Source organism: Triturus cristatus, chromosome 6 (genome assembly GCF_964204655.1).
Source record: "Triturus cristatus chromosome 6, aTriCri1.1, whole genome shotgun sequence".
Classification (NCBI taxonomy): Eukaryota; Metazoa; Chordata; class Amphibia; order Caudata; family Salamandridae; genus Triturus; species Triturus cristatus.
Window position 1 is genome coordinate 1,606,103,545 of NC_140589.1, and position 27,026 is coordinate 1,606,130,570.

General features: G+C 44.2%; 1 protein-coding gene across 1 annotated transcript in view; it reads left to right on the top strand.

Annotated features, from left to right (window-relative positions):
• LOC146821707 (uncharacterized) overlaps positions 1–18,037 on the top strand; it is an 857,433-nt gene extending 839,396 nt beyond the window's left edge. The window contains exon 26 of the mRNA XM_085612743.1: positions 17,036–18,037. Within this exon, the coding sequence (XP_085468869.1) occupies positions 17,036–17,126 (91 nt within the window). The 3' untranslated portion in view covers positions 17,127–18,037. The remainder of the gene's footprint in view (positions 1–17,035) is intronic.
• The last annotated feature ends 8,989 nt before the right edge of the window (positions 18,038–27,026 follow it).

The window sequence follows — 27,026 nt, forward strand, 5'->3', positions numbered from 1 at the left end:
AATACTGATAAACACCTGCACAACCACAACCTACAATACCATTCAAAGAAATGAAAGCGAGAGAGAATATTCCATTCTTTTTTCTTTGTGAAGGGGCAACACAAGTAACTTTGTTATACGAGGTCGCAGCAAGAAATACTGGTCTACAATTATTCCACTTGAGCATTGCTGTTTAGCGATGTCACAAAAATGCGTTCCTTTTTCCTTTTGTTTCCTTCAGTTTTGTGCACTTGGATTAAATGTGCAGGGCTTAGAAGCATGTTTTAGGTCTGATCTAATTATGTTATACATTGTAGAGAATCTGGGAATATTGAAACCATATTTGATCTTTTAAAAGTGTTTAATTCTTTCACTGATTGGTGAACTGGCTGGTTCATACAAATATTGGCCAATATTTACAGACACATTTACCCACAGACACAGAATGGGTAAAATCATTTGATACATCAGCCCCTTTTTCTAACAAGTCAGTACAGTAAGAAGGTGACCTTTAAAGGCTTCACAAGGTACTATGCCATTGGCAGGATTGAGCACCACTACAATGTAATAATATTCAGTAAGAAGTAGGTGAATGACCCCCAACTGTATCTAGGAATTTGTTTAATAAAACCTTTGAATACAGAACTCTTACTTTTTAATTCATTAATTGTCCAGTAAAGAGAGAGCAGCACGCAGTTTGTGGGGAGAAGCACACAAGTGAGAAAGCATCATGCATCAAAGCATCATGCAGTTCAAGGAAGGCAGGGAATGTGGCGGGGAAGAAGCATACAAGACAGAGCTGGAAAACACATGCACACTCGCTAAGGGCCTCATTTACTTAACGAGTAAATTGTGCATTCCTCTTCTCTTTCACGGGTGCTTGTGCACAAATGACTGCCATGAGCCAATGCAAGCATGCTTGTACCATGGAGCAAGGGTACCTGCATTGAAATCGGGTTATCTTTTGTGCAGGAAGTTACACCTTCTGTCACAAAAACAACCAGTGTGCATGCACTATGCTATGTTGTAAATCTAGGAATGTGTAAAAATAAACATGGGCATTGAGTGGGAACACCCAGCATAATGCCCATGGCACGCCTACCTCATGGAGTGTGAGGCACCACAGTTGCCTTACACCATATCTACTAGGTCATGAAAAACCACGCAGAGTGGCTTTCCGTGCCCTCATAGAAATCGGTAAGCCCAGTGCGCCGCCGTAACATCAATAAAAGTGACTTTCTGTCGGCATGCGCCGCTGCAACATCAATAAAAGTGACTTTCTGGCCGCGCACTGGGTTTGTAAATAATAAGTGCTAAAGCAAAACCATAAAAATCAGTTCCATAAGATGAGAAACGCAAGAGTAGAAGCCAGCTAATTGTGGACGCGATAGAGAGACCTTCCTGCCAGAGAGGAACAAAACCATCAAATTAGAAGCTAGCAAATGAGAGTAAAGCAAGTGCAGGGCTATAATACACTGTAATTTCTTGGTAAATCCAAAACAGGTCTGTTGCAACCAGACATCTTCTACTGACTGGTGGGCTCATTCTAAAAAGTGAACCTAAAAGAACAAATCAAAGCAACTACATGGGTTAAATAGACATGAACAAACTCCACAAAGTGTCCAATAACTCCTAATTAACACCTATTATTGTGATCCATGACATTTGTTAAAGTGCTGGTGATTCTTTCCTAATACATTCAGAATTTAATTACGAAAATGCACGTTTGTATTTCAGTTAGAAAAAAGCACACCAAAAAGCAGAATCTAGTGCCTGTAATGTCTTTTCATATATTTAACAAAAGTACCTTTTTGTAAAACCATACTTTTAAGCCATATGACGGCAACTGTCTGAGGCATGGGCATAAGCCGTATTATTATCCTTTTTCATCCTTAAATAAAGGAACAAACCAAAACTAATTATGGTTTAAATTTGCCGCTTGTTGGATGGTGTTTGATGACTTACACTAGGTGGCAGTGTTGGTCAAGTTAGGTGTCCCACTGGTGTTAATTTGCTCAAAATGGCTGGAATCGGGATAGTCTTCCCAAGATATTTAGGGGCAGATTTACAAACCCCTTGCGCCACTTGTGCGTCACTTTTCCCATGTTAAAAGTGACGCAAAAGTGGCGCAAGGGGCTTGTAGATCTGCCTCATAAAGTTGGTTTGAAAAAAATATTTTGTAGAAAAAATGTAACAATTGAGGCAGAAAATCGTCCGACATATCTGCAAACAAATGCCTGTAAATAGGGAGTTGTGAAAGGGTGATCTCATTGCCTTTGTCAACCTTGTTTTTCGCCTCCAGTCCAGTACATGAGATTAGTGTGCTAAATTTCCAGTGTTCGGGCATTTACAGAGTGGTCGACTAAACGCAGATATCACAACCTACAATAAAGCGCGGTGTATGTGGGAGCGGGATCTTCTCTAAAAGTGGGAGTCCGAATAACATGTTGCTCTGCCACGATTCTTGACCCTAGTACCTCAATCTCACTCTTTTCATTTAAAAAAGGCCAGTCATAGACATTTATTCAACCAAATGCCAGGGATAGTGGACCCATCCCCTTCTGACCTCACATGAAGTGACTTGACATAACGTTTGACCCTGCTTACATTACAGGACATTATAGCACATGACTAATGACTGTTAATTTTAAAGAAATTGAGAACATTGAAGTTTCAAAATCCATATGTGCAGGCTCATCTGCCTCTGAAAACTAGTCAGCACATAGGTTACATGGACAGTCTGGTTACACAGCATGCAAAATCCTGTAGATACTGCCACTGACGACTCGGTGAAGGCTCAGGAAAACAGTCCGTGTCTTTTGCGGTAAAATCATGCTTATTCTGGTCATTGATTTGTGTAGAAAAGACATACAGGCAAATTGTGGTGTGTTTCTTGTATGGCCCTTTGTAGTGTTCCCTATGTTAGCCTTGTTGTACACGTTATAGGCAGCATTTATTTTGCCCACATTACTCCATAAGCACACTCGCTTTTGTGGCATATTCAGTGCTTTGAATGGGCCGGTACTGTCCAGTACCGAGTACCGGCACATTTTTATTTTGAGAGAGAGAGTACCGGCACTTCTCAAGACAGACGTAATACTTTTAATTGGAGAGAACCAGCACTTCTCAGAAACAAGCAGGTACTCTGGTACAAAGTACCTGCACTTCTATTTTCCCATTTCAAGCACTGGGCATATTGCATTTTTTCATACAGAACCTGCAAATGTTTTAGTGTTCTATTCTTTTCCTGGGATTTAGTCTGAACACCATAGACAAGGCCAAACAACAAATGCCCCTTGTTATTCACTCTGGTCGAACACTAGCATCTAGACATAACATGAGAATGCAGCTGCTGTTTGTGAGCAAACATGTTTCGCATATGACTAAGGACAGGAGTTCAAAACACACACTGAGCGAATGTCCTGAGGCAACATTACTGCATCAGCTGAGATGTAGGAAGTCCATCTATGTATGCTAAGGAACGGGGTCTGCCACCAGTACTAGAGACCTTTGATATATAATCATTTAGCTTCAGGATGAAGGGGGAGTTTAGGCTAATCTGTCTTATAACATGATAGGGCTTCTTATGGTATATCGTTTGTTAACCGTGCTAGCGATATATTTGCTATCCATTTGTTTCCGAATTGTGTCGTAAATACTGCATCTTAGAGCACAATAGTTTAAATAAATATTCAAAACTTCCTTTGTGTCTCTTGCTTATTTTATTTTGGACAATTACGAGCGAGAGAGCGAAAGGGTGTGCCCTATTACCGCGATCCCCGAGAGGATCGAGAGTGTTGAGTTCTGGGGTGAAAACTCACTTGTGTCTCCGGAAATGTTAGGAGGGCAAGTGAGGCAAGATAGAGAATTGGACTCGGGCTCATAGATACTGAGGTTGTATGGTTACTCAGTCCCTACATGCCGATGTTCTATGGTCTCAAGCATAGTTGTGTTCTTGAGCAGAATCCCTGCAACAAAATAGTCGACTAATTATAATAGATTGGTTTTACATACTCTAGATATATTTGGCATGTATAAATCACCCTCCAAAAACCAAAGAGTCTCATGTGGATTTTTTAATTAAACTGCTATAAAGAGAGAGATGTTGACCCCTCTCTCTAGGACTTACAAATTTGACTGCATACTGTACCATATTGATGTTATGCGCACTAGGAACCTTGTGGTTCTCGGCAAACTCTGAACAGGGAGTACATAATATGCGGGGAGGTGTTGGGGAAATTATGATGTCATGCGCAGTGTGTAAGTGTATGCTGAAGAATAACGTAATGCTTTACCGCATTTCCTGTGGGGCGTAATTCATCTGCATGCTCCTGAGGAAGATGCTACACATACCTTTTATGCAGGTTTCTGAAATCTTCATTCAGCTTGTTGATCGATCATACCATCTACAAATCTGTAGACCTTTAACCAGAATACAGCGTAAAACGTGTGCATGGAGATATGAATGACTGATCAAACAATAGTAGACACAAGCTTTACATTTCAAGTTTTTACTCTAATATTATCATACCCTGCTGTTTATGCACATACTGAACCTGAACCAAAGCCCCATGTCCCAAAGGTGTCGACACCCAATTACATATTCTATGCTATTTGTGTTATGTATGCACAGATCGATCCCCAAAGAAGCAGACTGGATTAGATACACTAGGGTAGTGAGTGATCAAGAGGTGGAGGCCAAAGCCAAGACACCGTGGTTCACAACTCATCCCAGGGATATCCGGGGCCCTCTGATGGATTACTTGCTACTTGGCCAAGATTAGAGAGGAAGGCCATGAGCTAGAAGGCGATCAAGGCGTGATGTAGTATTACGCAGTGGAACTTGTGCTGCTCGGCGAAAATACACTCTCATTGCAGTGTGGCTTTTGTTTGTTTCAGGTTGATTCAGTTGTCCTGGGCATAACTTTCTATTTAAAAATGCAATGTGTTCTTGCTGTCTGACTTTTGAAGGCACTCATCGATGAACTTTACAATAATTACACCCACTATTGTGATTTGAAAATAAAACATACATGTTTTTTTATTAGACAGCTGATGGGAATTTTTTTTTTCGTTTCTTTTTTTTATTATTATTGCTTTGCTGGTTACTGATGTAACGCTTCTGCAAATGAAAATAAAAAATGGGAAGCTGTCCTGCTCTTTTCAGCCAGCCAACATTATTTCTCCAGCCCTGTCTGATCCAGGTGTTGCTTATTTGGGTCACATGGACTCTGCCAGGGGTCACACGGATCGAGTCAGCAGTCACAGGTGTGACTCTAGATGACCCCTCAATGCTAAATGATGTCCGATGGCGGTGCTTGCGGCCAGCTTTACAGGTGAACTGAGAGGATAGGAGAACGTCTGCCAAATCCTTTCAGCACATCAGCGGTGGAGTTATTTTGTCAGGTTTAACAATGACCTGGAATCCACATAGTAATCAGAAATCCCTGTAAGGGGTGCGTTAACCCAAAGAACTATTGTTGCCATATTTAAAAATGTCATATAAAGAAGTGATCTGTGCAGAGGTGGTCTCTTATAATGGCCTGAGATAACTGTGTATCACACACATCGCTAAACACTGAAAAATACAAACAAAAGAAGATTTTTGCTTTTCGAAGTCTCGCAAGATATCTGAACTTGGCTGTTAATCATGTGAGATTACATCAATTTTCGGGCCAAGCTGTTCCAGTGTGAAAAAATGCTCAATCATGCTCAGACTCGAGTCCTGACGAAAACATTTAAAAAATGCTTTAGGTATAAAATGCATGTGTGATGTAAAGGACTGAATATGTGATGATGGAGTGTATTGTAAGATGCAATATAATCCCGCATAGTGCAAGCATTCCAGAAATAGAAGAATGATACACCAAACAGCCAATAGCATGAGGTAAGAGTTATACTTCTCTGTGGCAGATCCAAAGCACACTGTATCTGTACAGTAAAGAATTTATAGTAGGTGAAACAGACATCTGCACTGCCAACCCAGACCTGAACAGAGTTCCCTCAATTAGACAATAGAAGGATATAAGTAACCTAATCAGAGCACTATGAGACTGATTTTCTTTTTGATTTGGAACAAACACATGAATAAGGAACAAAATCCTTGAATCAAGAGCAGACAACTGACATAGACAACAAATCTTTCCATTTATGAGCAATGGGGCTAACTCAAAGCCCCCACTAGGTATATGTTGTATGTAGGAAAGTATACATCTGCCTCAGACTGCTACAATTGTCTATATCACAGACCTGAAAAGAAAATTCTGCATTGCATCTAGTGTTCCAACCAGGGAATAACAGTTCCAAACACGAGTTTTGCCCTTAATGGACTGTAGGAAAGGGGATTTTTATTTGAGGTGGACAGATGTTCGCGTTAAAGAAAAAATGTCATCACCTGGTAGGTGTTACACAATTTAAGTAAAATAAACCTCTATTCAATCTCTGGTAACGTGACAGAAAGTAGTCAGGCTTAAATCAAAGGCAATGTGAAATGTATTTAAGCACTGCATCCACAGCAGCAAAAGTCGCACAAACGACAACATGACTGCACAGCCAATTTTTTTAAATAAAGATAACATTTTATGAGTTAAATAAGGCCAAAACGACAAAAATTAAATAAGGTGATCTGAATATATGAGTTTTTAAAGATTTAAGTAGAATTATCACCAAGAAAGCACAAAGTACCACTGATAGTCTATGAAAGTGGTAGACTAGGGTTTTAGATGCAATTTGTGGTCCATCGCAATGGAGCTCTGGTCCGATACAAGTAGATTGGTCCTAGTAAAAAGTATAGAAAACAAAATGTTTGAAAAACTTTTTAAGTCACACTTCAGAAAGGACCTTTGGGCCATATGTAGGAAGCCAAATACCGGTCGGTAACGGCCAATTTTCGGTAAATATCCCGTTACCGACCGGTATTTAGGCATTTGCTATGTAGGGGGCATATTTCAGGATTCGGTAATTTACCGAATCGGTAAAATTACCGATTCGGTAAAATTACCGATTCGGTAAATACCGAATCCTGAAATGAGATGTAGGAAACACTCTAATGAGTGTTGTGTAGGAATGAGAATTCGGTATTTACCACCAAATATAGGTTGGTGATAAATACCGAATACATTGCAAAAAGCAATATTTTGCTGAAATAAGAGTGCCATGTGGCAGACATACATGCCCTTAGGGCATGTATGTCCGCCACATGTGCACACATGCAGGAATCAGGGGTGCAACAGGGTGTCAATGTGACACCCTGCCACCCTTGAATGTGCTCCCCCATTACCGAATCGGTATTTACCGATTCGGTAATGAGGCATGCCTTCCCATTGATTCCTATGGGCCTCCAGGCCCATAGGAATCAATGGGAAGGTATTACCGAATTTCTCCGAATCGGTAACATTTACCAAATTATTACCTACATGCAATTTACCGATTCTTAAATACCGAATCGGTAAAATTCGGTATTTAAGAATCGGTAAATTGTATGCCACCTACATATGGCCCATAGTCACTTTTTTTAAGAGAAGCAATAAAAAAATGTAAAGCCCCAATGCAGAAAACGACCATGTCATTCTTTAAAAAGAAAAATCCTCCCTGAGGAGGCTGCTGCTGAATCTTGTCATGAAGCCGAAGTCAGGATGATTGAAGCAGGTTGGTCACTTCTGGAGCACTGAAGCTTTGGAGATTTTTTTTTTTTTTTTAAACCGTTTATTACAAAACTCAAAAAATATACAAAGATGGGCCTACAACCTTCCGGCCGGCCGCTAGCAGACAAAAGGAGCATATGATACACATTGTAGAGCGCGTGTTGCGGCTGAGGAAGATGCACAGGAGTTAGCAGCGTTGATAGCCACACCATCCGGACCCCACTGTACGGTTTCATTTTAAACTTAAAGAACAACCAGAAAAACAAACCCACAAGGCAATCCACAATCGGAAATAGCAGCATGTGCTCCCCTGGAAGGGGGACCCTACCAGTCCATAGGAGTATCAAGAAGGGGAAGAGATCAGGACTAGGGCTGGGTAAACTCAATGCCCGGTACCGGGGAGATGAGTCGGCTAAGGGGACGGGGCAGGCGACGGATCGGGCAATAACGGCGGAGCACAGATTCCCCCGCGGTAGGCGTTCCAGGGGCCCCATACTTTCACCAATGTCCCAGGCTTACCTCTCGCCACATACACCACCTTTTCCCGAAACATGCACCAATCCATATGTTCCTTCCAGGCCGAGACAGTCGGGGACCTCTGGGATCCCCACAGTTGAGCAATATCGCGCTTGGCCACCATATATCCCAGAGTCACCCACCACGTCTGTGGCGCCGAGTAGTCGGTAGGCTCCCACACAACAGGCATCTCCTCGCTTCGGGCAGCAGCGCCACATGCGTAACCACTCGCAGGACCTCATGCACACCACGCCAGAATCGCTCCACCTCCGGGCATTCCCACAAGATATGCAGAAAGGTCCCCAAAGCACCACACCCACGCTTACACAACCCGTCCACAGCATAGCCCATACGCAGGAGCCTTGGCCCCGTCATGTAGACCCTGTGGAGTATCTTGAGCTGGACGAAGCGAAGGCGGGCCGGTATGGCCACCTCTTTCGGGGAGGCCACCGCAGAGGTCCAGTCCTCGTCGTCCAGCTCCAGTCCATCGGCAACCCAAGCCTCACGAAGGGCAGTCAGCAATCCCGAGCGGTCATTGATCAGTTTTTTGTAGATCAGTGAGATCGTGCTGTCCGGAACGTGTCCATCCAGCACTCTATCCTCCAGGGGGGAATACTCCGGGATGGAGGCAACGTCCGGGAAGACGGAGCATAGTGCATGACGGATCTGCAAATACCGAAAGTACTCCCTGTCCTGCAACTGGAATTCCGTCTGAAGCATCTCGAACGTTTTAAATCCTCCCCTCGTCCAGAGATCCCCCACTTTGCTGATGCCTATCATGTCCCACTTCTCGAAGCCCTTCGAGGTCCACAGGGAGCCCAACTGCTCGGACGCGTATAGTGGTGACGCCCGGGTCAAACGGTCCTTCCACCCCATCGCCACATTAGCCGCGTGCCACACTCGCACCATGACACGTGTGGGGCCCGTTAGCCGAGCGTCGGGCGCACTGGAGTAGAGCGCTCGATTATAGTCCCCACCCGGGAGTAGCATCTTATCCATTTCGAATGCCGGGTTTAAGGCGGGCCCGTATAGGCCGTGATTAATCGCAGCCAGCTGGGAGGCCCAATAGTACCGTTTGATATCCGGGAGGGCAATCCCTCCGTCATACCATGGGAGCGTCAGCTTCGCCAGGGCGATACGCGGCCTCCCGTCCCAGAACAGGCGGCGTTGCAAACTCTCCACCTGGAGCGCGCTGGGACGAGGTCCATAGTGTTCTGCAAAGCGTACAGGAAACGCGGCAGCGACATCATCTTAAACAATACCGCCCGGCTGAGCGGCGAAAGCGGCAAGCGCCGCCAGCGCGCAACATCCTCCTTCAGGCGCTGGAGGGGGGGAAGCAAGTTCCGATCATACCGGGCCTCCGGGTCCAGAGTAATGAAGACACCCAGGTACCTAAATCCCTGCGGGGCGATCTGGATCGGACAGCCCCGCGGGAGGATAGGAGCCTCCCCAGAGAGAACATACATGCACGATTTAGCCCAGTTGATGACAAGGTCGGAGTTACGACCAAATGAATGCAAAACATCAACCAGTACTATCAGTGATTTACGTGGGGAAGCTAGGTACAAGAGGATGTCATCAGCGTATAGGGATACGCGGTCCTCATACTCGGGGGTCCAATGGAGACCACGGATAGAAGGATGCCACCGCAGCCACTCCGCCAGGGGCTCCAAGGCAAGCGCAAAATGGAGCGGCGATAAGGGGCAGCCCTGCCGCGTGCCCCGGCCCACCTCGAACGGAGCCGATACTCTACCGTTCACCACCACCTGCGCCAATGGGCCCGAATACAGCAATTTGACCCAACTGATGAACCCTGCGCCAAATCCAAACTTCGCAAGCATCGCCCAGATGTATGGCCATTCAAGCGTGTCAAACGCCATGGTGGCGTCCAAGGACGCCAAAATGGCCGGCTCCCGTATGAATGGGACACGTGCGAGCACCCCATGCAAACGCCGCAAGTTAAGGGCTGTGTTGCGATGGGGAATAAAGCCGGACTGGTCCTGGTGAACCAAGTCGCCCACTACGCCGACCAGCCGATTGACCAATACCTTGGCGAGAATTTTGGGCTCCACGTTCAGCTGCGAAATGGGCCGATAGGATGTAACCCGGTCCCGAGGTCTCCCCTCCTTGTGGATAACCACGATTGTGGCCAGACGCTGGTCCAGCGGGAGGGAGCCCACCGAGTGGGCCGCCAGGAACATAGCTCGGAGATGTGGTGCCAGCGTATCCGGTCGCAACTTGTACAACTCGATGGGGAGACCATTAGGACCCATGGCCTTGCCGGAAGCGACCGAACGTATGGCGAGGGCGATTTTGCCGGAGGTTGGAGCGGCGTCCAACGACACTCTGTCCCCCTCCGAAAGGGAAGGCAGCGCGATATCCCTGAGCAGGGCACGGAAATCCTCTTCAGAGCGGGAAGACACCGGGGAATACACCCCACGGAAATAATCCGCGAAGCAGGAGACAATTTCTTCCGGCTCAGTGACACACACACCATCCGTTTTCTCAATCAGCGGGACTACACGACTCGCTCTCTCTTTTTTGTCCAGCCACGCAATCAATTTACCAGCCTTATCACCCACATCATACAGTCTCCCCTGTTGCTCTCTACTGAGGCCCCTGGCCGCCTCCGTGACGAGGGCCCTATAGGCCGCTTGCTTGAGTTGGAGAACATGCAATGCGGCATCCGTCACCCCACATTCTAGATTACCCTCCAACTCGGCTATCTCAGCTTCCACCCGGGTCACCTCCTCCCGCTCGCGCCTCCGGGTGTGGGAAATAAGGGACAGGGCCTCTCCTCGTAGTACTGTCTTGAATGCCTCCCACAGTGAGACAGCCGAAGGCACGGACCCCACATTCTCGTCAAAATAGCGCTGGAGGGATTTAATCAATTCAGCGCGAATGGTGGGGTCGCGCAGGTACCAGGGAATATCAAAGTGTAACAAGAGCGGGGAGTGGTCCGAGATACCCCGTGCCAAATGGCGCACCTCTCCCACCCTCCCAACATAGGCCGCCGGGACCAGGACATAATCTAGTCGTGAGAGACTACCATGGGCCCCCGAATGGAAGGTATACTGTAGCTGCGTGGGATGTTTTAAACGCCAGCAATCCACCAATCCCAAAGTATCCAAGAGGCCAGATTGCCACGCTTGGGCCCGGGGGAGGTCCCTAGGGGGGTGACGATCCACAGTCCCGGAAATCACCGCATTGAAATCCCCCCCCACCACTAGAATCCCCCCCGGAAGGCCAAGGAGGAGGCGCCCCAGGTCCGCAAAGGTAGTCGACTGCAGCCCCGGCGGGACGTATACTGACACAAAAACGACCACTTTGCCCTCCATTCTTCCCACCAAGACCGTGTAACGTCCCCTGTCGTCATGGAGCACCTCATCAATCTCCAACGGGAGCGAGTTCTTAACCATAATGCCCACACCCCTTGAGCCAGACGTGAAGCCCGAATGGGCCACTAGGCGATAGCCACGCCGATTCATGGCGCAGAAGGAGTTGCCAATGAGGTGTGTCTCCTGCAGAAAAACTATATCGGGCGAGATTCGCTTCAAGAACTGCAGGACCACACCTCGTTTAATCTTGTCCCCCAGTCCATTCACGTTCCAGGACAACAAAGTTAGTTCCCTACCCCCCATCATAGACAGAAGCCATCATTTGTCCCCCCGAGAGCACTATAGAGCTAACACAATGATACTTTTGCCTTGTGGTGAAAACGAACAACACCCCATCCCTACCCACCCGCCCCAACAAAACTCCCCCCTCCCTGCACCCCTGCATGAGCCCGGACAGCCCCCCCAACGTGCAGTGTGCCTGTCGCCCCATATATAGTAAAACTAGCTAAACCCCCTAGAGGAGGAAGGAGAACCCCCAGTAGACCCCACACAACCTCCATAGGAGGGGAAATTATACAGACAGACGCTTAATCGAAAGTGGCATCATTTTCGTCCAGAGTGAGGCCCAATATTAACCCCTCAGTCCCGATCCAGTGTGCCGTCTCCCCCCGCCGCCCCCCCCTGCCCCCTCGATCACGATCCCCAGACAGAGTGTCCAGCCAGTCCCCGGCGGCTTCGGGACGATCAAAAAAGTGAGTGCGACCCTCTACCTCCACTCGCAGCTTGGCTGGGAAGAGCATAGCGTATTTAAGGTTTAGGTCCCGAAGACGGCGTTTGACGCCTAGGAAGCTCAGTCTCTGCTTCTGGACCGCTGGGGTGAAATCAGGGTAAAAGTTCACCTCCATATTGTCAAGCTTAACAGGCCCATGCAGTCTGGAGGCTTGCAGGATAGCGTCCCTGTCCCGAAAGTTGAAAATCCGGGCAATGAGAGGTCGCGGAGGGGCTCCGACCTTCGGCCTTCCCCCGGGAACCCTGTGGGCCCTCTCCACAGCGAAGAATTTACTCAGCCCCCGTGGCTGGAGATGGGTAGCGATCAGGTCCTCCACAAATAGGTCCGCCGCCGCTTCCTCCCGTCCCTCGGGCACCCCGATGATGCGGATGTTGTTCCTCCGGGCCCGACTCTCGGAGTCCTCCAGGCGCCGATCCAGAAGCGCGCTCGCCTGACTAAGCCGGCGCACCTCTGTTTGTAGTGCCGCCACCTCAGTCGTAAGGCCCGATGCGGTGTGGGCCAAAGAATCAACTCGGTCGTTGGTCTTGGAAAGATCGGCCCTCACCAGGCCAACATCCACGAGGACCGAGTCGATCTTCTGTGCCAGTGTGTCGAACCGCTGGCCCACCGAGGCCTTCATCTCGGCAATGGCGCCCATGACATCCCGCAGAGTCAGATCCGTGGGCAGGTCCGGGGCATCAGGAGGGCCCTCAGGGGACTTGTGCGGTCCGCCGGGAGATCCCTTCTGGAGGGTATAGCGGTCCATACTGTTGGCCTGATGGACGGTGCCACGCCGGGTCGACTTGGTCTTTGCCCGGTCTCCATCTTGTTTCGTGGCCATGGCCACCAGTCTCCCAGTCGCACCAGCCACGTCGTGAAGGGCAGGCAATCAGAGCCACGAGCTCCGGGGGGGCCACCCCAGATCGGCGGGGTGGGTCACAGCCGGCGGGCAGGCCGAGTCTCCCAGCGAGGCCACACCAACACAAAGAGCCCCGCGACCCAACCCTGCAGAGACGGCAAGGGGGTGCGAAAGCGAAAGCGAAAGTGCGGGGTACGCGACTCGCCAGGCCCGGCCCGCCGCTGTTGTTCACTTAGTCACTGGGTCACCCCTCAGCGCAAATCCGGGGTCTGGCGAGGAGAAGGCCGCAAACTTCAATCGGTGCTCACTCCGGTGTCCGAGGTCCGATTTGAAAACGGGAAACGGGTGCCACCCCAGCTCAGGCTCACCAACACAGTCCCCTCATCCGAGACAGGATAAATTCAGGATAGTCATAGGAGGTTGCGGAGGTCCTCGGGAGCCTCGCACCTACGCGGCCATCTTGGTTGCGCGCTAGGCTCCCGCTGATGCTGGAATTTTTTTAAGTCCCAACACAGGATTGCACTTAGTCATTTTTTGGGAGATGCTGGAAGCATTGACTTAGAAAAAGGTGTAATTAAACCTGACGCCACAGATCTTCTGCATGTCCAGAAAGTGTTTTAAGTAAGGGTGGGCGTAGTGGGCGTAGTGGGGCTACGTGAAGCAGCACGTAGTGTGCCCAAATCTACGCACACTACGCGCTTCGCGTAGCCCCACTACGTGCCACCCACCTCCCGCCCGCCCTTCTTTTAAATAATATAAGCATTGAAAAATAAATTAAAATAAGTCGACTTACCCGTAAGCGCGGCGTCTCCGGGGCTCCCTCTTTCTGTTTCTAATTTCTTCTGGCAAATGCGCATGCGCGGACGCCCGCGCATGCGCATTTCTCGCGAGAAATGCGCATGCGCGGGTGTCCGCGCATGCGCATTTGCCAGAAGAAATTAGAAACAGAAAGAAGGAGCCCCGGAGACGCCGCGCTTACGGGTAAGTCGACTTATTTTAATTTATTTTTCAAAGCTTATATTATTTAAAAGAAGGGCGGGCGGGAGGTGGGTGGCGGGTGGCAAGCAGCTACGCTTCGCCCTCGGCGTGTGCGTAGCGCTGCCCTGCTTCGCCTACTTCGGAAAGTGCGAAGCAGGCAGCGCTACGTACACTACGTGGGCGAAGCGTAGTGCTACGCCCGGGGTTAGTTTTAAGGAGGGTGCCTTGGGATGCCACCTTTATGGTTAGTAGTGGGTGGCGGTGACTCCTGGGCACTGCCTAACCAGTAGGGTAAAACTTCCACTGGGAAACATCACCCACTTTTTTAGTAGTAACTATTTGCATTACTGAAAGCAAGTCCCAAATGCCATGTGCCAGGGAAATGTGAAGATGGCTGAAATCTTCAGTCACACTAAACGTAGGCTCTGAAAGCTAGGGGGGGGGGTGGTGAGAGGGTGCTATGTAAATCAACAGTCTCCTCCTACCACACCTAACACTAAAATCCAGTTTGATGCAGGACGTGAGCCCACAATAAAACAGGAGGTAGAAGTCTAAATAAACAAAGCAGGGTATCTCAGTGACCATAAAGGAGATGCACAAGATTTGATATCTGTTCCTGTTTGATTCTTTTTTAAGAGCTCAAATGCTTTACATGTGCTTCAGACAGACCTGCCAGGATTTGACACTTTTGTGCTTACAGTATGTCCACAACCCCCACCCTGAATATTCTGCTAATCTTAGAGGAGTCATTCCTGCCCATTCAGTTTGACCTGTCAATCAAACTGACCTACTATGTGGCTCCTGGTAGGGATTTTACACCTCAATCACACCTCTTTCAGGCCAAGTACAGGCTGATCAACTGTCAGAGCTAATGCTATTTGCCTCCTAAAGGCTAAAACGGGTAAAAGTTTATTTTTGTAAATATTTATTATAAATCCAACTTTACCATTGAATTGGATTTTTAATAACTATTAATAATAGTGGTATAATAATTTTTATAGCTGGTCTCTCAGAAGTGATTACAGTAGTGCTGTTGTAATCTATAATCTGGTTTCTACATAGGACAGCGAGGCCCACCATAGTGAAACTAGTTTTTTTTAGGGCTTTGTCAGTGTAAGGACATAGTGAAATAAATGTTCTACATGTCTTACTTTTAAATACCATACAAACTGCCTTGTGGGCTGTAAGACCTACGTAAGTATTATTTTGGCAGGTCACACTGCAGGTTTTACTCTTCAGCAGCCTTACTGCACAAGGTAGGTGATGATCCATGTTTCCGGTGCCCCTGTAAAGGTAGCACAATGAGTGCTGCAGTCCACAGAGGCATTTGATTGTCCTTGCCGTGGGTGCATTCTTGCATCATATACTTTGGCCTTAGAGGTAAGCTAAATGTGCCAATCAGGCTTTAAGCCAATTTTTGTATGTTTTAGGCCGGGGGTCACATCATGAACCATGGTTACTGAGGAGCAGTGCCCATGGTTAGAGTTTAAGATTACTAGCAGGTGTGTCCCAAAAAATTGAAAAACTGGTGGTGAGCAACCAAAAAGGGTCACTTTGCAACAGGGTCAATTACAAGTACTCCATTAATCCCAAAAGCACTGGTAATTAGTTTTACCCAAGGTTTTTGGAGTAGAATAACACATGAGCACTTCGTGTTTTTTCACCAAGACACTTCGTCTGCTGAAATCAGGCAAAATGTTCTTGTGAAAATTTGCATGGAAATGGGGGAAAAGACATGCAGGAATTAGCACAGACACACTGGTTCCCACATTTTGTCCCCCAATTATGTGGATTTTTCCTCACCTCTCTGAATTACTAATTCCTGCTATATATATATTTTAAGGCACAAGTACGTGCCCACTCACAATGGGCCCCTAAATGTTGTACTTTAGCAGACTAATGGATGGATGGTTGAATAGATGGAACAATTAATTAATTAATATGACTATGGCGGCAGCTGGATTGATACAATTCTGAAGATAAATGGATGAAGAATGCTACTGTTTAATGGATCCAGCCAGCAAAATATGTGCACTGCTGCACAATATATTTGATGTGGAACTGGCAATGACAGTCTCTCTATGTAACCCTGATGGTATATTTTCAATAGGCAACCCTCATGATTTTTTGCTGCCTCTCCAGATAACGTTTAGATGGTTTGAGCTTTTGCTGTCTCTGATTATATTTGTCTCCAATCTGGATGTTATTCTTCCTCAAGTAGGGCACACATCATGACAAACATGCCCCAGTCACCAATATTTGTGATGTTGTCAAAACAGCCTTGTGAGTGGAAGCAGCAGATACAGAGGAAAAGTAAATATTTTACTGTTACATTGTGTCAAGTTACAGCCATTGATTGTGCGGGCACAGGAAACAACTCTATATCACATTGTTTTGATGGTGGTATGTCACAAAGACGTAGTTGTTCAGCCTGGCAGACATGTTAAGGTCAGGCACTTTAGGTAAACTAACCCCAAAAAGGAGGTATCTCTAGACACAAACTCCAGAACATGGTAATGAAAACATATTGCAACATGAAATTACACCAATAAGAAACCACATCTTAGTGGACTAAGGAAAAGCCCAGTAGTGGGTGCAATACCTCGGCAAGAGGTAATATTCTTGCTGGCCAGTCCTAAGAATATTTGAACAACACTTTTCAAAGCTACTGTGTCATACAATATTTGATTTTTTACCAGAACTCTGAATTCCGAAAACATGTCACTGAACCTTTCCAGTACTTTTCACGAGAAAATCTACAAATGATATTCACATGTTAGTGTGGAAGCTATTTATTATATACTCGTGAAATAAGAAATTATGCTATTTTATAACATAGTTGTTTAGAGTTTTATATCATGGACGTTGTTCCATGGGAGGGGCTGTCACCTACTGCTATTTATATCATGTTAACAACACTCTTTTCAAATATATGTCTATTCTTACTTTACAGGATTGCCAAACCCGATGATGAAAATTTACACCAGAGCCATTCAGAGCAAGACTTTACTGCCTACAAAGTCCATTTTATACCACCGTACTGAGGAAATGTGAAAATACTTGTCATTTCAGAAAACACCATGTGGTCTCTTCAATGATGTCCTCATTATTTTTGCACACTGCTTTGAATATTCATTTCTCAGCAACTTGAACAACTTCTCTTTAAAGAAAACACAGTTAACGTTTTGTGTTATGAATTAAGTTCAATAGAGAAATTGCGACTGATTTAGACTCTGGCAGATGGGTACTCCATCACAAACATGACAGATATCCTGCCCACATTATTACAAGTGCATTTCCCTAATGTACTTGTATATGGCGAATGGGAGTTTCTTCACATTTATGACGTAGTAACCATCCACCAAGACTACAAATTAGGCCCTTATTTCCAAACCTCACAGTAACTGTAACTTGAAGTGGACTTACATGCTGCAGTCCCTTGTTACATTAGTCAGGCAATACAACGTTTTGGAAGGTAGAAATTTCAGTTGCCCAGTCCCAATGTGTTTTTACCAAACATACACGTTATTAGATATTGGAATATAAATGTTCAGCACAAAACAAATAATCAACTCCTTAATTAAAAATACCATAAACAACCATGAAACATCAACAATCCCAGATCCCAATTAGAATCATCTGCAGTGTTCTTAATTTTAGCACCTTGTATGTAATGCTCAGATTGGTTCATCCACTCTGCTGGCACTAACCATGGTGCTTGACTGCATTCTAGGTTCAGTGGCAAATACATGAAGAAAAGGCAAAGGCAGTCGGCATGCTCATTTCCTTCATTGTGTGCGATTGTCTTTAGCTCCAGCTGCTAAATGAGGGGCAATCAAATAAAAGCAGTGAATATGCTCTATCGACAGAGATCAGGGCAATAATTGATTTTTGCACGCCCTGACATTAATGCTTCCTAGAGAAACTCATGTGTTTGTTGATTATTCCTCTTTTGTCTATCACACTTGGAAAATGTCTATACAAATTCCTAGTCTCACTTGCTGTTTGCATTTACGAGAGGTCTTATTATTGTATCCTCTATAGACTCGAAACAAATGAACATCAGTTGACAGGGTACAGTGTGCTTAGGCTTAAAGCAATTTAATGATACATTTGTTCAATAATAAATGGGCGATGAAGACATAAATTGGAAAATAATAGTTAGCGTGTTCATGTACAGTAACGATATTCTACCACAAATGATTCAGGCTTCAGCTATGTGTATGGCAATTAGGCCATAGGAAGCAGGCATCAGATTAGAGAGCATATGTAAATTATTTACACGTTTATGTGCTGTACAGGTCTGCCGAATAATATTGTACACAAAATTACCAAGTAATACATCTAAGTAAATCAAACAAAGGAAATCAATTGCAAAAGGTCTTAGATTGATTGGGATTGTATATTTTTTAACCCGCTTTTTAATGAACCACTTTTCAACTGTCTCAGTTATGAGGTTTTGCCCTAGGGCAGCGCCGCAGGCCTTTCTGCTGCGCTGCCCTACGGCATAGAAAAGGGCAGGAATGCTCTGTAACTTTCAGATACAGCACGCTCCTGTCCTTTTTCCCTGCACCGGCGCACAATGGGCTGCCGTGTGACAACACAGGCCCCTTGCACCATATTGCAAGGGTACCTGCTTTGCAGGGATGATTATTTTTGTGAAGGAAATGAAACCTTCCTCCACATAAACAATCACAAGAGAGTTTTTCCTCTTTTTATTTGTGCCGCATAGTGCAGCACACATAGAAAAAGCAAAAATGAGGAGAAATAAAGATATTTCTCCATGTTTTGCCTCCCTTACGCCTCCCGGGGTGGGAGGCGGGCACACGTTTTTGGTTCTGCCTCAGAGATATGATTTCTCATAAATCTGGGGCAGTGTCAAAATTTCATGGATGTTGCTGGGAACGCCCCCAGCAACACCCATTGCACGCCCCTTTAATGCAGAAAACTGCTCTAAAATGGCCAATATTTGTGAGGCTGCATTAAGCCCAAAAAAGTGGCTTAGTGCCGCCTCGTAAAATGGAGCAGGCTCTTGCGCCACAGAACTTCACAATAAGTGTCGTTCTGGCGGCTCAAGGAGCTTATAAATAAGCCCCATAGTGTCTAGCACCAGCATCTAGCTTTGTTTATGACATGCTGATTATCGTGCATACAGATAGAAAATAAAATGGCGTTCTATAAATTGTTAAAATGCTCAAATGGTACAAGAAACAAAATGTCTGTATCCGGAAAACGGTGTGTAGTTTAAAAAGAATATGTTTGTATTGCCTAAAAATATAAACTGCACTGGGAATTGCAGCCCAAACAACAGCCTTTTAACGTCACATTTTGTAAAAGCTTGAAGAAGGATGATTACTTTCTGCACAACATAGACGTGTCAAAAGGAGTCTTTGCCAGGAATGAACTTCAATGTTCTTTCACCAGGACATCTTTCCTTTTGAAAACACGATCATAGGAAGCATTGTCAATGCCAATAGGTCTGGCTTATGAATTAAAGTGCCTTTTGTGTCAGTGATGGGTGAAGACACTCAAGTCATCCCACAGGCACTCTTTCACTCATCTTTGCACTCATGCATCCATTCCTCAATCCACTGACTCAACCTTCCATTACCCTCTGACACAACCACACAAACAACATATGCAAGATAGATTTAAAGAATACAGGTAGAAAAAAGAAAACATGATGCCTTCTAGATATGAGAAACATATGTTTACAGTAAGAAAATTAAACACAGAAGCAGGTGTCCGTCTTGCAAATGTATTGTGAATAGTCTATCATTGTTTTAAAATTCAAGCATGGCATCTACATTTCGAATAACTGGGTTGGCCATCTTGGAATGGTAAAACAATGATCCACTGTGGACAACAGCATTCAATAATGATCTCCTGGTTTAGAAGAAGTTGCCAAATGGAATGTGATGCACCTCAAAATACATGAATGGCAAGCAAGCAACCATTTAGCACTGCCTGGAGAGCTGCAGTATCCTCTTAAGAAACATTATGATAAAAAGACAAGAAGCAAAGCAATGAAATGAGAACTACAGAGGAGAAATTGTCAAACTAAAGGACAGGTCAACCAGCCCCAATACTGAAGCACACTAATTTTAAGGGCGATGTACCCACATGAACAGAAAATGCCATAATGCATAGGGCACAAGAGCCAATGACTACAGACTGAACCATTGCCCCATGCAGTTCACTGTCATGGATGGAAACGGAGTGTAAATGACCTTCAGACCAATAGCAGGATAGAATGAACCCAAAGGCCATCGAAGTATCCATATGGATATTTCGTTATATATCCCATTATTAACAATTTTATTTTCATTAAAGATGCTGACAGTTATCTAAGAAGAGCATCTAGCAAGAATAATTACAGGTCAAATTTTAACTTAGGGTTTGTCAGAAGCAGAAACCAATGCTAATACCATTCTCTACAATGGTAATTTAACATTTCGTGTAACAAAATACTTATCTGTAGGCTTAAATTCAACGTAATAACAAAATAGCAATCTACCCTTAAATGCCTATTGACTTTAGCATATGTTTTTCTCAATCAATATGTCAGGTCTACTGCCTTAATCATAACATTTTATAATAAAGAATCACACAGATAGCCTTTATCATTGGTTTGTCACCGTAACCAACGTAAGCCCATTCTACTGAGCATAAGCTTTTCACAACACAACCATCCGGTTAACAGTCATAAAAGTACAACTGTATAACTAAATCACAGTTAACAAATCAATATGCTACCTTTACATAGAAAGCCTAATAAAGGTTATTGTAGTGCATATCTTTGATCGCCACAGTTTGTTCAGGTAGATCACTAACAGCAAAACAGTTGCCTAATTGAGTAATCTGTGATGGTGGATCGCACTTGCTAATTGTGCTCTGCTGCATTTAGCGATATTGCTAAGCGCTAAAATGCACTCTAGCATTATTTTGTGCTAAGAAAATATGGAAAAGTACAGAGAGAGAAAGTTAGGCATAAATCCTATTCCAAGAGCACATTTAGCAACATTTCGAAGCAAAAAATGCATCCTTGCGTGCATTTTGAATGCAGAGGGGCATTTTTGTGCTATGAAATAGCTCTTTTCACGTAATTCTGCATAACCTCGCAGAGTCCTTAGGTAATTCCACTCGATTACACTATATGGAATTATGTGAGTTATGCCCACTCCTCATATAGAGTAACAACAATCCACACCTAAATGCCTATCGACTTTAACATAACCTTTTTGCAATAAATATGTAAGGTGTAGTGCCCTTGTACTAGTGTTTCATAATAAACAAATCAGGCCCATAGCCATGTTCATTGGCTTGTCACTATAACTGACTCAGTCCCGCTGTGTTGAGTATAAGCATTGCCACGTGCCCAAAAAAGTGGAATACATGCTATCTTTTTAGTTGTCACTATAACTGACTCAGTCCCGCTGTGTTGAGTATAAGCATTGCCACATGCCCAAAAAAGTGCAATACATGCTATCTTTTTAGTGGAAACACACAAATTCAGCACAATCAAATCACATGCTCAGGGGAACGTGTGGATGAGCCTACACCGCTCTCTTAGTGGGACTTGGAGAGCTCTTTTTGGTGACCACATAAGGTGTGGTGACAGTTGCACTGTCAAGCCAGACCTAAAAATCCGTGTAGGTTAATGACGGCCCTTCTCCCAAGCACTTTTTGTGCACACAACTACTGCCTAATCAAAACATGTACTCTTGGCTGCCAACAAGTGGGCAGAGCCAAAGCCCCTCTCCTGGAGATTCTCAAATAATTGTCTGGCAACAGCTGCTCTGTCATGGCAAAACATAGAAAGGGGTCAGAATTGTTTCTTTTTCTTTTTCTTTTTATGAAAAGTTGCACTAACATCCTCTTTCTTGCCAGGTTGAAGGTGAATGTTAGGAAAATGTCCTATCCACACAGTTGTTGCATTGTATACATTGTATTGTTGACTCAGCCATAAAGTAAATTTCATGTTAAATCTGACAACCAAAGAATTTGTTTTTACTTTTCAGTCTTATGTTAATATTACCTTTTAGAAACATTGATCTGTAGCACTATAAATAATAAATGGTTAATCTGTATCCATGTTCTTCAAACCTCTTACAAGTTCACAATTCACTCTTGTTATTCTGGGAGTTTCCCTGTCCTGATAAACCATCATGGAAGGTTAAGTGACAGGACACCAAATCTATGAAAGCTGCAAGGAAATCCAAAGTATGTGTAACTTTGTGAAGCCACAGCACAATCTGGCCATAATGGCTCATAAAGTGTTGTTTTCTTGCGTGCCCTCCAAGTGAATGGGGATGTGGCTATTCACTGAAATGGGACACAGAAATATCAAGATAAGGTTTACAATTCAAGCCAATTTATAGTTCTCGTGAAAGCTGAAGGTGACAAGTTGCAGATGATTTTTACTGGATCCGGTTGAAGCACATTTATTTTATACATTGTACTACAGAGGTTTAGGAAACAATATAGCCAATCACCTTTAGTTCAGTAAGGAAGATAACTAAAAGCAATAGCCACAGTTAAACACCAAAACTCAGTTCCATGATGCAGGTTGAATTATCTGGATTTTGCTTTTGTTAGCAGAGTATATTTTGCAAATCAATTCTCCAACAATAGGATCCAGAAGATGACATTTGTGACATATCACCTGCCATTTCTCCCTGGGAATCCCACATACACTCAGCAACATCCTACTGGCTGGCAACTCACCAACGTTGTTACTTGTATAGTTTAGGCTACACTGATCAATTATTAATGAACTGTGATTCAAATGAAAAATCCAAATTTAGATCAATGTTTGATGGCCCTTTGACGGGACTGATGGCAAAGCGTACATTGTCCTTTCTCTACTCCCTGGAAATATCCAGTTCTCAGTATGGGGCATATTATCAAGGACGGCGTTAAAGATATCGCCGGTTTAGCGGCAGAAAACTGCTGCTAAAGCGGCGATAATGGACTTGATAATATGCTCTGGAGAATTCCAATAGAAGCCCATGCTCTGGTGTGAACAAAAGTTTTCTGCCGCTAAACCGGCGATAATTTTTAACGCTGTTCTTGATTATATGCCCCTGTGTTTTTAAACCCATCTTCTCACCCTTAAGATTACCCTCCTGGGTATTTTACATGTGCCCTAGTGTTTTCTATTGTCATTACTGGCATCTAAGGACCTCACTTTTAAAGAACTGAGTTCATTTTGCATACATGCAGATGTAATCAGTTCAGGAATTCACAAAACGTTTTCAGGCTATGCCTGAAAAATGATGCCAATTGCAGTTTTTCAGGTGTAATCTTGGAATACGGGGGGGGCATTTATCCTCAGATAGAAACCCCTTCCCACACATTCTCTCCTTCCCAGAATTTTCATGGCATTCCTTTCCCTTTGCCACCCTGGAAAAGGACTTTGTCCTACCCATGGCAGGAGTAAATCTCTTACCTTTTTGGTAGAGGTTAAAAAACAGTACTTGAATTTCCACAAACTTGTAAGTTTGCAAATGTGTACTAACTTCTAACATATTACTGCCCTGGAGCCCTCAGCCCCACCCACAGGATAAGATAGATATTCTCATGTTGAAACCTCTATGTGAGTGAATTTATTTACAAATGGAAAACCAACTTTTTTAAATTGGAGAGGGTTTTTATACTCTTACATCTGAGTATTCATGCTTGTAAGTCTGACTTATATAAACACACTTTTATTAGTTCTGTTTGCCTATCTGATATCCCCTCCTTTTTTGAAACGTCAGAACCAGTCAGGAGTCTCTGTGGTTTAAACCGTCGACTGGATGGTCCTGTGATTACCCAGAATTGCATTGTTTAATGTTGTCAGATTCACTCAGCCAATCGTCCTTTTGAGATTGATAAAATGAGTACCATTCGGTTGTATAACAAAAAACACCTGTAACAAGAAATAACTTTCGAAATCAAGGAGCAAAGCTTGGAGCATAATTAACATCTCACTTTTTCATATCTGTCATGGAGGGTGCCTTTTCATCAGACAATTTGCACAGGTATTTTCCAGCCATGTCTTTAATATAATGCCTCTCTTTTTTTAGTTTCTTTTCTCCATATCATTTCCTTTTCTTATCTTTGCAGGAGGGCTATAACTCTTCTTTTGCTACCAGGATCTCACAGATATCAATATTCTGATATTCATGATTTTACCTTACCGTTTTATTTCTTTTGATTCATGAACAACTATATTGGAATCACAGAATCTGGGTTTGAAGTTTTTTACTCTCATAATTGTACTCACAGTGGTGGAAAACGTACCTTTTCCAGTGTTGTATGGATTAGGTAAGGTGTGCCACTTAGGGCATTCGGACAGTGGCAAAACGCAAAAAGATGGGGCCCTCCTGCAGAATGTGAAGAGTAGCCACTTAGTCTACCATATATCACAGATATTCATTAGCCTTTGGCTGAATGGGGGTGTTAGAAATGGGGGTCTCTCGTTGGCAATGGTTTGCACTTTTGTCCGAGAAGGGACCCTGGTTTCTAGTCGGGGTAAGGGAGTTATGCCCTTAGACAACCCCTGCTCACCACCTTGGTAGATTGGCACGAGCAAACAGGCTTATCTGAGAGGCAGTGTGTAAAGCATTTGTACACACATACAGAAACACAGTGAAAAGATTACAAATGTATGTTACACCAGTTTAGACAACTGCCTCTATTTAACGTTCATGATAGAAAACAACCAGCAGAGTTCAGTAAAATACCAGAATTACTTCAGCATTCTCTAGATTCCAGCCTGTAGAAATTGTCTTCCATGAGCACCCGTAGACAATAATATACTTTTTAAATCTTACATTTTCAGTGATATGACCACCGAAGGCCCTGATTTTATATCATAGACAGAGCTTTGGACTCATACCTGGCGTATCACACAGTTTGGTGCTTACTTTCCCTCCATGGTGAAGAACAGTAGATGTTTCAGCACCCAGGCTAATGTGCTGCATAGCTAAATACATATAAGGTCCCAAAGGCAAGAACGATTGCATTGTAAATGCTTGTTTTTCTAATGTCCCCAGTGGAAGGACTTCTTTAATTTTAATTTTTATTACAAGTTGGACATGATCGCTCAATTTTAATTGTAACTCTTAAACATCAATTGCTCAGTCCATCCATATAGCCTAACGTCTCAGCTATAGTTGAATCAAATAGGTCAGACAATCGTTTAAAGTAATTTTGTACTTATCAATATTTGTTACTTAATAACTTTATAAATGTAGTTGAAAGCATAAATGCATTTGTTAGTGTCATGCATTTTACAACAATTCTCAATTTTTCCAAATTGTTTTTCAACTTTTATTCATACTTTAACTTGTCATGAATGTTGATCCACGAGTTATCGCTTTTTCAGCACCTACCACAAAAACCAGTTTTCTCCATGTGGAGGAAGATGTCCTCAGATTTAAAAGAAGCTTTCCTGTAACATGTCCCAACTTCCTCAGACCCAGTAGGGGCCGTGATTTGGTAAACACTTGGCTCAGAAGAACTCAGTGGTACGGGGCCTAGCAGAGGACTTGAAAATTGTGGGCATGCTGTGATTTAGCACACAGCTAGAGTGTCCGCTTGTGCCCCGTAAACCTATAGCACCCTAAACCCAGTAGAGAACTTACACCTGTCACCCCTGGAAGGTTAGGTATCCTGAACACAGCAGAAGCATGGTTCCCAGAATAATCCCACCAGCATGGGTCAAGAACTATAATAGCACCCTGAGCTCAGCAGCAACACTAGTCCAGCAGAAATCTAGCACCTTGTCTGTCTGGTATCCAAAAGATCCTTAGCTTTAATGGTCCAGCAACAGGCAAGTATGGAAACAATGGAATGCGCAAGAAGCACCTATTGTCAGAGGTCTGTGACCCAACCTGCAGCAAGGTCAAAGGGTTGGATGCAGTCCCCATGGAAACTCTTAACTCTGAGAAGGAAAAGCAGACTGAAGAGTTCTGTGGGTGAAGAATCCCAGGGCCCAGCAGAGGAAAGCAAGAAGAAGAAAAACAACAGAAAGAAGAACTACCATGCCACACCAAACTGTTCTACTTTTACCTGACTATGATGGTAGCGGTAATCCACAACTCCACAGAAAAGAAACTGCCACTCTTGCAGATCCTGAAAGTTATTAGTTCCATTTTCCTTTGTCCAACAAGGAATGCTAGAGACAGAAAGACTCCATTAGGCACATCCTAGACTCCAATGGTTGCTTTTAAAAGGTACCAAAAGATCCAGGGATATCACTTTTGAAGAGGAAATGGAGGCTCTCAGGCTGCATAATACTGATATTGCACAACAGAGTAGCACTATCTTAACCTATGATCTTGCTTCCTATATTTTCCAAGCAAGTAGGTAGCAATGTGCTGGCATGAATCTCTGCTTTTCCTTCTCCCCTGTTTCAGTGAAAGATACTCTCACTTATCAATCATTGGAAGATCAATAACTCCTCCATGTTTAACTCTTTTCTGCATAGTTTTGAAGACATAAATTTACCAGGAAAACCTCCGCCAACAGAGAGATGTCTCTAAGCCAGATCAGTATACTACCATTGTAATATGCCACGAAAAAGTGCCAGGAAAATTAAGTCAACAACAGTTCCAGCTTCAATTCTCGTTTTTCTTTTTATATTTTTTTGTATAGCTCGAACATGACCCTTGCCAGTAACAGAACGCTTTACAGAATTACATTGTGCAGAGTGATAAATGAAGTAATATCACATTCATTAACAGTCAAATAACATTGAGCCTTAGTTAATAATAATATATTGTCAGAGTTCACGCTATTGCAGATACCAGGCATTGTTTTGAAGCAAGTGGGGGGGGGGTAAGGTCAGTACTGGGCGGAAGAGTGTGGTAGGTAGCCAGATATAGTTAATCATGTGAGGGGACAGGGGAGATAAGAGCCATGTGTTCTAAGGAAGAAATGTGTTCATTTGAAAT